The sequence below is a fragment of the Osmerus eperlanus genome, chromosome 14 (genome assembly GCF_963692335.1).
Source record: "Osmerus eperlanus chromosome 14, fOsmEpe2.1, whole genome shotgun sequence".
Classification (NCBI taxonomy): domain Eukaryota; kingdom Metazoa; phylum Chordata; class Actinopteri; order Osmeriformes; family Osmeridae; genus Osmerus; species Osmerus eperlanus.
In genome coordinates this window covers 10,336,415-10,354,102 of record NC_085031.1, presented here as the reverse complement: position 1 = coordinate 10,354,102, position 17,688 = coordinate 10,336,415, and the positions used below count along the sequence as shown (strand labels likewise).

Genomic DNA, 17,688 nt, shown 5'->3' with positions numbered 1-17,688 from the left:
CTGGCCCTACAACTACCACAGAGGCTCCAACAACGACAACAGCTACTCCCACTACAATCACAGCTGCACCTACAACTATAACAGAGGCTCCAACAACGACAACAGCTGATCCCACTACAACCACAGCTGCACCTACAACTACAACAGAGGCTCCCACTACAACCACAGCTGGCCCTACAACTACCACAGAGGCTCCAACAACGACAACAGCTGATCCCACTACAACCACAGCTGCACCTACAACAACAACAGAGGCTCCAACAACAACCACAGATTCTTCCACAACAACCACAGCTGCCCTTACAACTACCACAGAGTCTCCAACAACGACAGCAGCCGCTCCCACGACAACCACAGCTGCACCTACAACAACAACAGAGAATCCAACAACAACCACAGCTCCTCCCACTACAACCACAGCTGCACCTACAACTACCACAGAGGCTCCAACAACGACCACAGATTCTCCCACTACAACCACAGCTGCACCTACAACTACCACAGAGGCTCCAACAACAACCACAGATTCTCCCACTACAACCACAGCTGGCCCTACAACTACCACAGAGGCTCCAACAACGACAACAGCTGATCCCACTACAACCACAGCTGCACCTACAACTACAACAGAGGTTGCAACAAGTACTACAGCTGCTCCCACTACAACAACAGCTGCCTCAACAACTACTACAGCCGCTCCTACTACAACCACAGCTGCCCCAACAACTACCACAGAGTCTCCAACAACGACAACAGCCGCTCCTACTACAACCTCAGCTGCCCCTACAACTACAACAGAGGCTCCCACTACAACCACAGCTGCACCTACAACAACAACAGAGGCTCCAACAACAACCACAGCTGCTCCCACTACAACCACAGCTGCCTCTACGACTACCACAGAGGCTCCAACAACGACCACAGATTCTTCCACTACAACCACAGCTGGCCCTACAACTACCACAGAGGCTCCAACAACGACAACAGCTGATCCCACTACAACCACAGCTGCACCTACAACAACAACAGAGGCTGCAACAACAACCACAGCTGCCCCTACAACTACCACAGAGTCTCCAACAACGACAGCAGCCGCTCCCACGACAACCACAGCTGCACCTACAACAACAACAGAGTCTCCAACAACAACCACAGCTCCTCCCACTACAACCACAGCTGCACCTACAACTACAACAGAGGCTGCAACAACTACTACAGAGGCTCCAACAACAACAACAGAGGCTGCAACAACAACCACAGCTGCCCCTACAACTACCACAGAGTCTCCAACAACGACAGCAGCCGCTCCCACGACAACAACAGCTGCACCTACAACAACAACAGAGGCTCCAACAACAACCACAGCTCCTCCCACTACAACCACAGCTGCACCTACAACTACCACAGAGGCTCCAACAACGACCACAGATTCTCCCACTACAACCACAGCTGCACCTACAACTACCACAGAGGCTCCAACAACAACCACAGATTCTTCCACTACAACCACAGCTGGCCCTACAACTACCACAGAGGCTACAACAACGACAACAGCTACTCCCACTACAATCACAGCTGCACCTACAACTATAACAGAGGCTCCAACAACGACAGCAGCCGCTCCCACGACAACCACAGCTGCACCTACAACAACAACAGAGGCTCCAACAACAACCACAGCTCCTCCCACTACAACCACAGCTGCACCTACAACTACCACAGAGGCTCCAACAACGACCACAGATTCTCCCACTACAACCACAGCTGCACCTACAACTACCACAGAGGCTCCAACAACAACCACAGATTCTCCCACTACAACCACAGCTGGCCCTACAACTACCACAGAGGCTCCAACAACGACAACAGCTACTCCAACTACAATCACAGCTGCACCTACAACTACAACAGAGGCTCCAACAACGACAACAGCTGATCCCACTACAACCACAAGTGCACCTACAACTACCACAGAGGCTCCAACAACGACAACAGCTACTCCCACGACAACCTCAGCTGCCCCTACAACTACAACAGAGGCTCACACTACAACCACAGCTGCACCTACAACAACAACAGAGGCTCCAACAACAACCACAGCTGCTCCCACTACAACCACAGCTGCCCCTACGACTACCACAGAGGCTCCAACAACGACCACAGATTCTTCCACTACAACCACAGCTGGCCCTACAACTACCACAGAGGCTCCAACAACGACAACAGCTGATCCCACTACAACCACAGCTGCACCTACAACAACAACAGAGGCTGCAACAACAACCACAGCTGCCCCTACAACTACCACAGAGTCTCCAACAACGACAGCAGCCGCTCCCACGACAACCACAGCTGCACCTACAACAACAACAGAGGCTCCAACAACAACAACAGCGCCTCCCACTACAACCACAGCTGCACCTACAACTACCACAGAGGCTCCAACAACGACCACAGATTCTCCCACTACAACCACAGCTGCACCTACAACTACCACAGAGGCTACAACAACGACAACAGCTACTCCCACTACAATCACAGCTGCACCTACAACTACAACAGAGGCTCCAACAACGACAACAGCTGATCCCACTACAACCACAGCTGCACCTACAACTACAACAGAGGCTGCAACAACTACTACAGAGGCTCCAACAACAACAACAGAGGCTCCAACAACGACAACAGCTGATCCCACTACAACCACAGCTGCACCTACAACTACCACAGAGGCTCCAACAACGACCACAGATTCTCCCACTACAACCACAGCTGCACCTACAACAACAACAGAGGCTCCAACAACAACCACAGCTCCTCCCACTACAACCACAGCTGCACCTACAACTACCACAGAGGCTCCAACAACGACCACAGATTCTCCCACTACAACCACAGCTGCACCTACAACTACCACAGAGGCTCCAACAACAACCACAGATTCTCCCACTACAACCACAGCTGGCCCTACAACTACCACAGAGGCTCCAACAACGACAACAGCTACTCCCACTACAATCACAGCTGCACCTACAACTATAACAGAGGCTCCAACAACGACAACAGCTGATCCCACTACAACCACAGCTGCACCTACAACTACAACAGAGGCTCCCACTACAACCACAGCTGGTCCTACAACTACCACAGAGGCTCCAACAACGACAACAGCTGATCCCACTACAACCACAGCTGCACCTACAACAACAACAGAGGCTCCAACAACAACCACAGATTCTTCCACAACAACCACAGCTGCCCTTACAACTACCACAGAGTCTCCAACAACGACAGCAGCCGCTCCCACGACAACCACAGCTGCACCTACAACAACAACAGAGGCTCCAACAACAACCACAGCTCCTCCCACTACAACCACAGCTGCACCTACAACTACCACAGAGGCTCCAACAACGACCACAGATTCTCCCACTACAACCACAGCTGCACCTACAACTACCACAGAGGCTCCAACAACAACCACAGATTCTCCCACTACAACCACAGCTGCACCTACAACAACAACAGAGGCTCCAACAACAACCACAGCTCCTCCCACTACAACCACAGCTGCACCTACAACTACCACAGAGGCTCCAACAACGACAACAGCTGATCCCACTACAACCACAGCTGCACCTACAACTACCACAGAGGCTCCAACAACGACCACAGATTCTCCCACTACAACCACAGCTGCACCTACAACAACAACAGAGGCTCCAACAACAACCACAGCTCCTCCCACTACAACCACAGCTGCACCTACAACTACCACAGAGGCTCCAACAACGACCACAGATTCTCCCACTACAACCACAGCTGCACCTACAACTACCACAGAGGCTCCAACAACAACCACAGATTCTCCCACTACAACCACAGCTGGCCCTACAACTACCACAGAGGCTCCAACAACGACAACAGCTACTCCCACTACAATCACAGCTGCACCTACAACTATAACAGAGGCTCCAACAACGACAACAGCTGATCCCACTACAACCACAGCTGCACCTACAACTACAACAGAGGCTCCCACTACAACCACAGCTGGCCCTACAACTACCACAGAGGCTCCAACAACGACAACAGCTGATCCCACTACAACCACAGCTGAATCTACAACAACAACAGAGGCTCCAACAACAACCACAGATTCTTCCACAACAACCACAGCTGCCCTTACAACTACCACAGAGGCTCCAACAACAACCACAGCTCCTCCCACTACAACCACAGCTGCACCTACAACTACCACAGAGGCTCCAACAACGACCACAGATTCTCCCACTACAACCACAGCTGCACCTACAACTACCACAGAGGCTCCAACAACAACCACAGATTCTCCCACTACAACCACTGCTGGCCCTACAACTACCACAGAGGCTCCAACAACGACAACAGCTGATCCCACTACAACCACAGCTGCACCTACAACTACAACAGAGGTTGCAACAAGTACTACAGCTGCTCCCACTACAACAACAGCTGCCTCAACAACTACTACAGCCGCTCCTACTACAACCACAGCTGCCCCAACAACTACCACAGAGTCTCCAACAACGACAACAGCCGCTCCTACTACAACCACAAGTGCACCTACAACTACCACAGAGGCTCCAACAACGACAACAGCTACTCCCACGACAACCTCAGCTGCCCCTACAACTACAACAGAGGCTCCCACTACAACCACAGCTGCACCTACAACAACAACAGAGGCTCCAACAACAACCACAGCTGCTCCCACTACAACCACAGCTGCCTCTACGACTACCACAGAGGCTCCAACAACGACCACAGATTCTTCCACTACAACCACAGCTGGCCCTACAACTACCACAGAGGCTCCAACAACGACAACAGCTGATCCCACTACAACCACAGCTGCACCTACAACAACAACAGAGGCTGCAACAACAACCACAGCTGCCCCTACAACTACCACAGAGTCTCCAACAACGACAGCAGCCGCTCCCACGACAACCACAGCTGCACCTACAACAACAACAGAGGCTCCAACAACAACCACAGCTCCTCCCACTACAACCACAGCTGCACCTACAACTACAACAGAGGCTGCAACAACTACTACAGAGGCTCCAACAACAACAACAGAGGCTGCAACAACAACCACAGCTGCCCCTACAACTACCACAGAGTCTCCAACAACGACAGCAGCCGCTCCCACGACAACCACAGCTGCACCTACAACAACAACAGAGGCTGCAACAACAACCACAGCTGCCCCTACAACTACCACAGAGTCTCCAACAACGACAGCAGCCGCTCCCACGACAACCACAGCTGCACCTACAACAACAACAGAGGCTCCAACAACAACCACAGCTCCTCCCACTACAACCACAGCTGCACCTACAACTACCACAGAGGCTCCAACAACGACCACAGATTCTCCCACTACAACCACAGCTGCACCTACAACTACCACAGATGCTCCAACAACAACCACAGATTCTCCCACTACAACCACAGCTGGCCCTACAACTACCACAGAGGCTCCAACAATGACAACAGCTACTCCCACTACAATCACAGCTGCACCTACAACTACAACAGAGGCTCCAACAACGACAACAGCTGATCCCACTACAACCACAGCTGCACCTACAACTACAACAGAGGCTGCAACAAGTACTACAGCTGCTCCCACTACAACAACAGCTACCCCAACAACTACTACAGCCGCTCCTACTACAACCACAGCTGCCCCAACAACTACCACAGAGTCTCCAACAACGATAACAGCCGCTCCTACTACAAACACAAGTGCACCTACAACTACCACAGAGGCTCCAACAACGACAACAGCTACTCCCACGACAACCTCAGCTGCCCCTACAACTACAACAGAGGCTCCCACTACAACCACAGCTGCACCTACAACAACAACAGAGGCTCCAACAACGACCACAGATTCTTCCACTACAACCACAGCTGGCCCTACAACTACCACAGAGGCTCCAACAACGACAACAGCTGATCCCACTACAACCACAGCTGCACCTACAACAACAACAGAGGCTCCAACAACAACAACAGATTCTTCCACAACAACCACAGCTGCCCTTACAACTACCACAGAGTCTCCAACAACGACAGCAGCCGCTCCCACGACAACCACAGCTGCACCTACAACAACAACAGAGGCTCCAACAACAACCACAGCTCCTCCCACTACAACCACAGCTGCACCTACAACTACCACAGAGGCTCCAACAACGACCACAGATTCTCCCACTACAACCACAGCTGCACCTACAACTACCACAGAGGCTCCAACAACAACCACAGATTCTCCCACTACAACCACAGCTGGCCCTACAACTACCACAGAGGCTCCAACAACGACAACAGCTGATCCCACTACAACCACAGCTGCACCTACAACTACAACAGAGGTTGCAACAAGTACTACAGCTGCTCCCACTACAACAACAGCTGCCTCAACAACTACTACAGCCGCTCCTACTACAACCACAGCTGCCCCAACAACTACCACAGAGTCTCCAACAACGACAACAGCCGCTCCTACTACAACCACAAGTGCACCTACAACTACCACAGAGGCTCCAACAACGACAACAGCTACTCCCACGACAACCTCAGCTGCCCCTACAACTACAACAGAGGCTCCCACTACAACCACAGCTGCACCTACAACAACAACAGAGGCTCCAACAACAACCACAGCTGCTCCCACTACAACCACAGCTGCCTCTACGACTACCACAGAGGCTCCAACAACGACCACAGATTCTTCCACTACAACCACAGCTGGCCCTACAACTACCACAGATGCTCCAACAACGACAACAGCTGATCCCACTACAACCACAGCTGCACCTACAACAACAACAGAGGCTGCAACAACAACCACAGCTGCCCCTACAACTACCACAGAGTCTCCAACAACGACAGCAGCCGCTCCCACGACAACCACAGCTGCACCTACAACAACAACAGAGGCTCCAACAACAACCACAGCTGCACCTACAACTACAACAGCTGCACCCACTACAACCACAGCTGCACCTACAACTACCACAGAGGCTCCAACAACAACCACAGCTTCTCCCACTACAACCACAGCTGTACCTACAACTACAACAGAGGCTCCAACAACAACCACAGCTTCTGCCACTACAACCACAGCTGCCCCTACAACTACCACAGAGGCTCCAACAACTACCACAGATTCTCCAACAACAACCACAGCTTCTCCCACTACAACCACAGCTGCCCCTACAACTACAACAGCCGCTCCTACAACAACCACAGCTGCACCTACAACTTCAACAGAGGCTCAAACAACAACCACAGCTTCTCCCACTACAACCACAGCTGCTCCCACTACAACAACAGCTGCCCCAACAACTACTACAGAGGCTCCAACAACTACAACAGCTGCAGCTACTACAACCACAGCTGCACCTACAACTACCACAGAGGCTCCAACAACAACGACAACTTCTCCCACTACAACCACAGCTTCCCCTACAACTACCACAGAGGCTCCAACAACAACCACAGCTTCTCCCACTACAACCACAGCTGTACCTACAACTACAACAGAGGCTCCAACAACAACCACAGCTTCTGCCACTACAACCACAGCTGCCCCTACAACTACCACAGAGGCTCCAACAACTACCACAGATTCTTCAACAACAACCACAGCTTCTCCCACTACAACCACAGCTGCCCCTACAACTACAACAGCCGCTCCTACAACAACCACAGCTGCACCTACAACTACAACAGAGGCTCCAACAACAACCACAGCTTCTGTCACTACAACCACAGCTGCCCCAACAACTAGCACAGAGGCTCCAACAATAGCCACTCCTACTTCAACCACAGCTACACCTACAACTACCACAGAGGCTCCAACAACAACCACAGTTTCTCCCATTACAACCACAGCTGCTCCCACTACAACAACAGCTGACCTAACAACTAATACAGAGTCTACAACAACATCAACAGCCGCTCCCACTACAATCAAAGCTGCCCCTATAACTATCACAGAGGCTCAAACAACAACCACAGCTGCACCTACAACTACAACAGCTGCACCCACTACAACCACAGCTTCTCCCACTACAACCACAGTTGTACCTACAACTACAACAGAGGCTCCAACAACAACCACAGCTTCTGCCACTACAACCACAGCTGCCCCTACAACTACCACAGAGGCTCCAACAACTACCACAGATTCACCAACAACAACCACAGCTTCTCCCACTACAACCACAGCTGCCCCTACAACTACAACAGCCGCTCCTACAACAACCACAGCTGCACCTACAACTACAACAGAGGCTCAAACAACAACCCCAGCTTCTCCCACTACAACCACAGCTGCTCCCACTACAACAACAGCTGCCTTAACAACTACCAAAGAGGCTCCAACAACTACAACAGCTGCACCCACTACAACCACAGCTGCACCTACAACTACCACAGAGGCTCCAACAACAACGACAACTTCTCCCTCTACAACCACAGCTTACCCTACAACTACCACAGAGGCTCCAACAACAACCACAGCTGCACCTACAACTACAACAGCTGCACCCACTACAACCACAGCTGCACCTACAGCTACCACAGAGGCTCCAACAACTACCACAGACGCTCCAACAACAACCACAGCTTCTCCCACTACAACCACAGCTGCCCCTACAACTAGCACAGAGGCTCCAAAAACAACAACAGCAGCTCCTACTACAACCACAGCTACACCTACAACTCCAACAGAGGCTCCAACAACAACCACAGCTTCTGCCACTACAACCACAGCTGCCCCTACAACTACCACAGAGGCTCCAACAACTACCACAGATTCTCCAACAACAACCACAGCTTCTCCCACTACAACCACAGCTGCCCCTACAACTACAACAGCCGCTTCTACAACAACCACAGCTGCACCTACAACTACAACAGAGGCTCAAACAACAACCACAGCTTCTCCCACTACAACCACAGCTGCTCCCACTACAACAACAGCTGCCCCAACAACTACCATAGAGGCTCCAACAACAACGACAACTTATCCCTCTACAACCACAGCTTACCCTACAACTACCACAGAGGCTCCAACAACAACCACAGCTGCACCTACAAGTACAACAGCTGCACCCACTACAACCACAGCTGCACCTACAGCTACCACAGAGGCTCCAACAACAACCACAGCTTCTCCCACTACAACCACAGCTGCACCTACAACTACAACAGCTGCACCCACTACAACCACAGCTGCACCTACAACTACCACAGAGGCTCCAACAACAGCCACAGCTTCTGCCACTACAACCACAGCTGCCCCTACAACTACCATAGAGGCTCCAACAACTACCACAGAATCTCCAACAACAACCACAGCTTCTCCAACTACAACCACAGCTGCTACAACAACTACCACAGAGGCTCCGACAACTACCACAGACGCTCCAACAACAACCACAGCTTCTCCCACTACAACCACAGCTGCCCCTACAACTAGCACAGAGGCTCCAAAAACAACAACAGCAGCTCCTACTACAACCACAGCTACACCTACAACTCCAACAGAGGCTCCAACAACAGCCACAGCTTCTCCCACTACAACCACAGCTGCTCCCACTACAGCAACAGCTGCCCTAACAACTACTACAGAGGTTCCAACAACAACAACAGCCGCTCCTACTACAACCACAGCTGCCCCTATAACAATCACAGAGGCTCAAACAACAACCACAGCTGCACCTACAACTACAACAGCTGCACCCACTACAACCACAGCTGCACCTACAACTACCACAGAGGCTCCAACAACAACCACAGCTTCTCCCACTACAACCACAGTTGCACCCACAACTACAACAGAGGCTCCAACAACAACCACAGCTTCTGCCACTACAACCACAGCTGCTCCCACTACAACAACAGCTGCCCTAACAACTACTACAGATGCTCCAACAACAACAACAGCCGCTCCCACTACAACCACAGCTGCCCCTATAACTATCACAGAGGCTCAAACAACAACCACAGCTGCACCTACAACTACAACAGCTGCACCCACTACAACCACAGCTACACCGACAACCACCACAGAGGCTCCAACAACAACCACAGCTTCTCCCACTAAAACCACAGCTGCTCCAACAACTACCACAGAGGCTCCTACAACTACCTCAGATGCTCCAACAACAACCACAGCTTCTCCCACTACAACCACAGCTGCCCCTATACCTATCACAGAGGCTCAAACAACAACCACAGCTTCTCCCACTACAACCACAGCTTCTCCTACTACAACCACAGCTGCCCCCACAACTACCACAGAGGCTCCAACAACAACCACAGCTGCTCCTGTAATAACTACAACAGTGTCTTCAACAACAATCCCAGCTCCTCAAACTACAAATTCTCCTATAATTTCAACCACCACAGGTATTACCACAATGAGAAGTTCATCAATATAAATCAGAACATCAGCTCCTGTCACTGTATTTTTGCTGCAGCTTACTTTTCCCCCAAAAAGCAATGTCATGTAGATACTTTGCAAGAAGTTGGTCACTGAATTAAAATGTGTATTTAAACAAACATTTATTTTTCACAGAACTGCCATCGTCTACCAAACTTGCTTCTTCTACAATCATCACAAGTTTGACATCATCTGCCACTGAAACCACTTCTGACAGCACTATGGCAAGAGAAAGACCCACATTTGCGGTCACTTTACTATTTTCCACAACCTCTCAGTTTTCCCTCCCAATAATTAAAATCCCAAATAATTTGTTTACAATTCATGAAAGAGTTCATGTATATATGATGTGTCTTACTGTGTGTATATATATATATATATATATATATATATATATATATATATATATATATATATATACACCCAGAAAGTATACATGTATATACGAACAGAATATACAAAATATACTTCAATTTAAAATTAGTTACTTATTTTTAAAGAAACCCACCATGATGTAATGTTTTCTAACGAATATCGGTTGCCATGTTAACTACAATTTACAGTTATTTGGCCCTGTATCTCAAATCTCACACTTTTCTTTTACCTTTAGTATATTGCAGCTGGCCATACAAAGTATGTACTATTGCATTAAGTATTCATGCAATTGGGACAAAACACTTCATAATAATATCGCGCCTTGAACTTTGACAGCCTTGCTCATACGTCTCTCAACGTTTGTTACGCAAAATGTTGTTGAAAGAATGGTGTCGGCAAAACATGTTTTACTTGGAGATACAAAACTATGCGTAGCTAACCATCCTGTTGGGAGGACAACCAGCAGAGCGCTGCTACTGTGTTAGATGAATTCTCTGTCTGAAGGCAGGCCGGAAGGAGGCACGACAATGTAAAAGAGTTGACTTGGTTTATTAGCACGAGCTACTCGGATCACACCATCAGTTCATGACAAAATGATTAGCTTGAGTGAAGACTCTGTTTCTCACGACGTGCTTAAATACAGTAGCTGGACATGTTCAAACATAGAATGCACAGAATCGCTCCTTACTAGTTCTCAGAGATCAGTACACTGATACAGTAGAACGGACAACAGGGGAACCAGTCGTTACACATGTAAGCCCCTATTTGTGCATGTTTTCCCCCTGCTGTCTCCTCAAAGTCTGGGCCCGAGTGCGTTCCATCTCTATATTCGCTCTCAGTGGGGCCTCGCTGCATGACCTCTTGACCTCACGAAGACCCAAGCTTCATGTACACAGAAAATCTGCATATCATACTGTTACTTTGGCGTGTATGTAGTTCGGTTAATGTGACGTATCTTACACTGCGCAGAGCGTTTTGGGTCAGAATAGCAAGAAAATCATGCTGCCTTATATACTTTAAAATATGACCAGATGCAGAAGGACATCCTATTTTTTTTCCATCCACTCTGACAACATCAATGCTACTTTGAGTGAAACGTCTTCAAAGGGTCACATTATTGCTTCAAGGATTCTACATTTAATGTAAGGATGAATTACAATGTTTATGTTTATGTCATGTTTATTCCAAGTCTAATGTGCCCTAACCAGATTGTGTATTGAAGGAGATTATTCCCTCAACAGAGGCAAAGCCTAGTCTTTGAAAGGTTTTCTTGGAATCAGGCTTGATCACAAAATACTAAATACAACGTTAGAATGATATGCATGCATTAAAAGTAAACATGAAGGCATTATTTGAACTCATACATGTTAAACATATGGTGATCAAATTCTGTTCATTCAACAACTAATCTATCCAATATTCTCTTGTCTTTTCCAGATAACTAGTTCACCAACTGTCAGTCAGGCATCTACAACATTTTCATATACAACTGACACATCTTTAACAATGGCATCAACCATAGCTACTGCCCGCACCACAATGGCAATCTCAACTCCAACCGTCACACTAAATACAAGTATCGCAACAACCCCAACTTCTCTACCACATTCAACTACATCCACAACCAAAACAGCTATCCCTGCAACACAAACTTCTAGCACTACCAGATTAACCCCCACTAGCACAGTTGCATCGACAGACCCCCCTCAACAAAATGAGGGCTACCTCTTTCTGAGGATGCGTTTGGTGCGGGTTTTCATAGTTGAATACAACAATCCAAAGTCGTCGCAATATCAAGAACTGGCTGCCAATGTCACAGCTGAGGTAATGCTCCTCTAAAATCTGTCATTTCAATTCAATAGGAAAATCATTTGACATAGATTTTTCAATAATTCATGTTTTCATATGTTCTTTGTGCATTAATCATTTAATTGTTTCCCTCATATCTTCTAGCTGAATCGGGGATACAGGATGCGATACCCTTTAAGTTTCCTGAGATGCATAATTATTGGATTTTGGTAAGTGATCCGTGACAAAAGATTTAGGTTTATGTTGGCTCTTTCAATGTATTCCTGCTCTATTGTTTGAGTATAAAAAATCCATTTTTGAATCTCTACTTTTCAGGCCTGGGTCAGTGGGTGTCACAGCCAACTTGATATTCCAGAATGAGAGTGTAGTTCCGAACATCACCAGTGCAGAAGACTCATTAAAAACATCTTTAAATGAATCCCTGGTTTTCCTGAATGTTATCACTGGCAGTATTGTTGCAGGTTTGTAATAATTATAATCTAAATAATTCCTAAATGTTCAGATATGTCAAAAAACAAGAAAACATTTTTTTTTTATTGAACTCAGTTAAATGTTTTGCAAGAAACAATGTTTTTCTTCTTTCCCACAATAGCTGAACCAAATGCCTCCAGTACTGTAACTCCTACAACTGTGGAGGCAACTAATTCCACAGTAGCACCTACAACCACAAGTACAGCTGCAAGTACCAGTACAACAACGCAAACAACTCAAACTGCCACAGCACTCACCACCACCAGCGGTGCAATGGCAAGGAGCAGACCTGTAGATATGGTCACTTTTCTACTATCAATCACTTTAGTCAACTTTCTGTACATTTTGATGTAGATCTTTTCTGACTTTTTTCATATCAAATTGCAGAACTGGCAAAAAGTGTAAACATTCAAATGATTTAGGACAAGAAAATAACGTACTTTTGAAAGGCATTCCTGTAACTAAAGGAATTTGTGTAACTAAATTAACAATGCAATGCTGCAAAACATGAAACAAGTAGAACATGTAATTATTTAAATAATAGATTGTCATGAAAAAAAATGAAAACAATGTTTGATTTAACAATTATATATACACAAATGTAAACACTTGAATTGCTGTCATGCAAATATTCTTAAATCGTTTTTATCATTATTCATATTTATAATTTATTTACACTTGTTTTTGATGTATGAACCTTTTTGAAAAGTTTGAGAAACATCTAAATATTGATTTAGCATAGCCAAATTCTCAACGTGAACTTTCTTAATTATAATTTATTATATATTATTTTCTTTAATATTTATTTCAATTAACTGGAAAACAGCATTCAACCAGAATTTTTTTACTTTCATGTACTTTCACGAGATGGCTTGTGGGTGGAAATCTGTGAGACCTGAAGCCATCAAACAAAGAAGGTGACTAGATGTCAAAAGTATGAGATGTAGAAGAAGGTATGAGGAGGCTGAATGGGGGTGGCTGGTTCAGTGGCCACGGTTGTACACATTTTAAAATGAAAATAAAGAATAAATGTCACAAAGTTAAAAGTGTGTTGTGTCATTGCAGAGGTTTCCAACATTTTGTGAACTCAACTGTGATTTGTTTAAAAATAAATATTTGTAATGTCTTCACATACAACCCAATTGGGAACGCAATGAAATTAAAAAGACGTAAGTTCGAGGAACAGTTTGTTGTGTCTATAGGGAAATAGCTAAAAATTACAAATAAGGATAAACTACACAAAGAAGTATTTGTTGATTAATTTTATAGTCAAAGGAATTCAGTGTGAAATAATGTATCTTCTATTTCCTTTCAAGATTCCTGTTATGACAACAACAACACAGGCTCAAACAGCGGCTACCACAACTACTACTGCGACTAAAACTACAACAGAGACTCAGACGACGACAACGGATGCTCCCACTACAACCACAGCTGCACCTACAACTTCAACAGAGGCTCCAACAACAACCACAGCTTCTGCCACTACAACCACAGCTGCCCCTACAACTACAACAGAGGCTCCAACAACAACCACAGCTTCTACCACTACAACCACAGCTGGACCTACAACTACCAAAGAGGCTCCATCAACTACCACAGACACTCCAACAACAACCACAGCTGCACCCACTACAACCACAGCTACACCTACAACTACAACAGAGGCTCCAACAACAACCACAGCTTCTGCCACTACAACCACAGCTGAACCTACAACTACTACAGAGGCTCCATCAACAACCACAGCTGCTCCCACTACAACCACAGCTGCACCTACAACTTCAACAGAGGCTCCAACAACAACCACAGCTTCTGCCACTACAACCACAGCTGCCCCTACAACTACAACAGAGGCTCCAACAACAACCACAGCTTATACCACTACAACCACAGCTGGACCTACAACTACCAAAGAGGCTCCATCAACTACCACAGACACTCCAACAACAACCACAGCTGCTCCCACTACAACCACAGCTACACCAACAACTACAACAGAGGCTCCAAGAACAACCACAGTTTCTCCCACTACAACCACAGCTGCCCCTACAACTAGCACAGAGGCTCCAACAACAACAACAGCAGCTCCTACTACAACCACAGCTACACCTACAACTACAACAGAGGCTCCAACAACAACCACAACTGCTCCCACTACAACAACAGGTGCTCCAACAACTACTACAGAGGCTCCAACAACTACAACAGCTGCACCCACTACAACCACAGCTGCACCTACAACTACCACAGAGGCTCCAACAACAACGACAACTTCTCCCACTACAACCACAGCTGCCCCTACAACTACCACAGAGGCTCCAACAACTACCACAGACGCTCCAACAACAACCACAGCTTCTCCCACTACAACCACAGCTGCCCCTACAACTAGCACAGAGGCTCCAACAACAGCCGCTCCTACTTCAACCACAGCTAACCCAACAACTACCACAGAGCCTCCAACAACAATCACAGCTGCACCTACAACTACAACAGCTGCTCCCACTACAAGCAGAGCTGCACCTACAACTACAACAGAGGCTCCAACAACAACCACAGCTTCTGCCACTACAACCACAGCTGCCCCTACAACTACAACAGAGGCTCCAACAACAACCACAGCTGCTCCCACTACAACAACAGGTGCTCCAACAACTACTACAGAGGCTCCATCAACAACCACAGCTGCTCCCACTACAACCACAGCTGCACCTACAACTTCAACAGAGGCTCCAACAACAACCACAGCTTCTGCCACTACAACCACAGCTGCCCCTACAACTACAACAGAGGCTCCAACAACAACCACAGCTTATACCACTACAACCACAGCTGGACCTACAACTACCAAAGAGGCTCCATCAACTACCACAGACACTCCAACAACAACCACAGCTGCTCCCACTACAACCACAGCTACACCTACAACTACAACAGAGGCTCCAAGAACAACCACAGTTTCTCCCACTACAACCACAGCTGCCCCTACAACTAGCACAGAGGCTCCAACAACAACAACAGCAGCTCCTACTACAACCACAGCTACACCTACAACTACAACAGAGGCTCCAACAACAACCACAGCTGCTCCCACTACAACAACAGGTGCTCCAACAACTACTACAGAGGCTCCAACAACTACAACAGCTGCACCCACTACAACCACAGCTGCACCTACAACTACCACAGAGGCTCCAACAACAACGACAACTTCTCCCACTACAACCACAGCTGCCCCTACAACTACCACAGAGGCTCCAACAACTACCACAGACGCTCCAACAACAACCACAGCTTCTCCCACTACAACCACAGCTGCCCCTACAACTAGCACAGAGGCTCCAACAACAGCTGCTCCTACTTCAACCACAGCTTACCCAACAACTACCACAGAGCCTCCAACAACAATCACAGCTGCACCTACAACTACAACAGCTGCTCCCACTACAACCACAGCTGCACCTACAACTACAACAGAGGCTCCAACAACAACCACAGCTTCTGCCACTACAACCACAGCTGCCCCTACAACTACAACAGAGGCTCCAACAACAACCACAGCTTCTCCCACTACAACCACAGCTGCCCCTACAACTACAACAGCCGCTCCTACTACAACCACAGCTGCAACTACAACTACAACAGAGGCTCCAACAACAACCACAGCTGCTCCGACTACTACCACAGCTGCTCCCACTACAACCACAGCTGCACCTACAACTTCAACAGAGGCTCCAACAACAACCAAAGCTTCTGCCACTACAACCACAGCTGCACCTACAACTACCACAGAGGCTCCAACAACGACCACAGATTCTCCCACTACAACAACAGGTGCTCCAACAACTACTACAGAGGCTCCAACAACTACAACAGCTGCACCCACTACCACCACAGCTGCACCTACAACTACCAAAGAGGCTCCAACAACAGCCGCTCCTACTTCAACAACAGCTAACCCAACAACTACCACAGAGCCTCCAACAACAATCACAGCTGCACCTACAACTACAACAGCTGCTCCCACTACAAGCAGAGCTGCACCTACAACTACAACAGAGGCTCCAACAACAACCACAGCTTCTGCCACTACAACCACAGCTGCCCCTACAACTACAACAGAGGCTCCAACAACAACCACAGCTGCTCCCACTACAACAACAGGTGCTCCAACAACTACTACAGAGGCTCCAACAACTACAACAGCTGCACCCACTACAACCACAGCTGCACCTACAACTACCAAAGAGGCTCCAACAACTACAACAGCTGCACCCACTACAACCACAGCTGCACCTACAACTACCACAGAGGCTCCAACAACAACGACAACTTCTCCCACTACAACCACAGCTGCCCTTACAACTACCACAGAGGCTCCAACAACTTCCACAGACGCTCCAACAACAACCACAGCTTCTCCCACTACAACCACAGCTGCCCCTACAACTAGCACAGAGGCTCCAACAACAGCTGCTCCTACTTTAACCACAGCTAACCCAACAACTACCACAGAGCCT

The 17,688-nt window shown here is 47.9% G+C and overlaps 1 protein-coding gene across 1 annotated transcript; it reads left to right on the top strand.

Moving 5' to 3' along the window:
- Positions 1 to 392: 392 nt before the first annotated feature.
- On the top strand, positions 393 to 4,925 carry LOC134033903 (mucin-5AC-like; the record flags this gene model as incomplete). Its single annotated transcript, XM_062478188.1, has 4 exons — positions 393 to 1,022; positions 2,427 to 2,964; positions 3,319 to 3,626; positions 4,215 to 4,925. Coding segments are annotated over 4 exons (2,187 nt in total), but the record flags the coding sequence as incomplete, so codon positions are not given.
- Between the last annotated feature and the right edge of the window lie 12,763 nt (positions 4,926 to 17,688).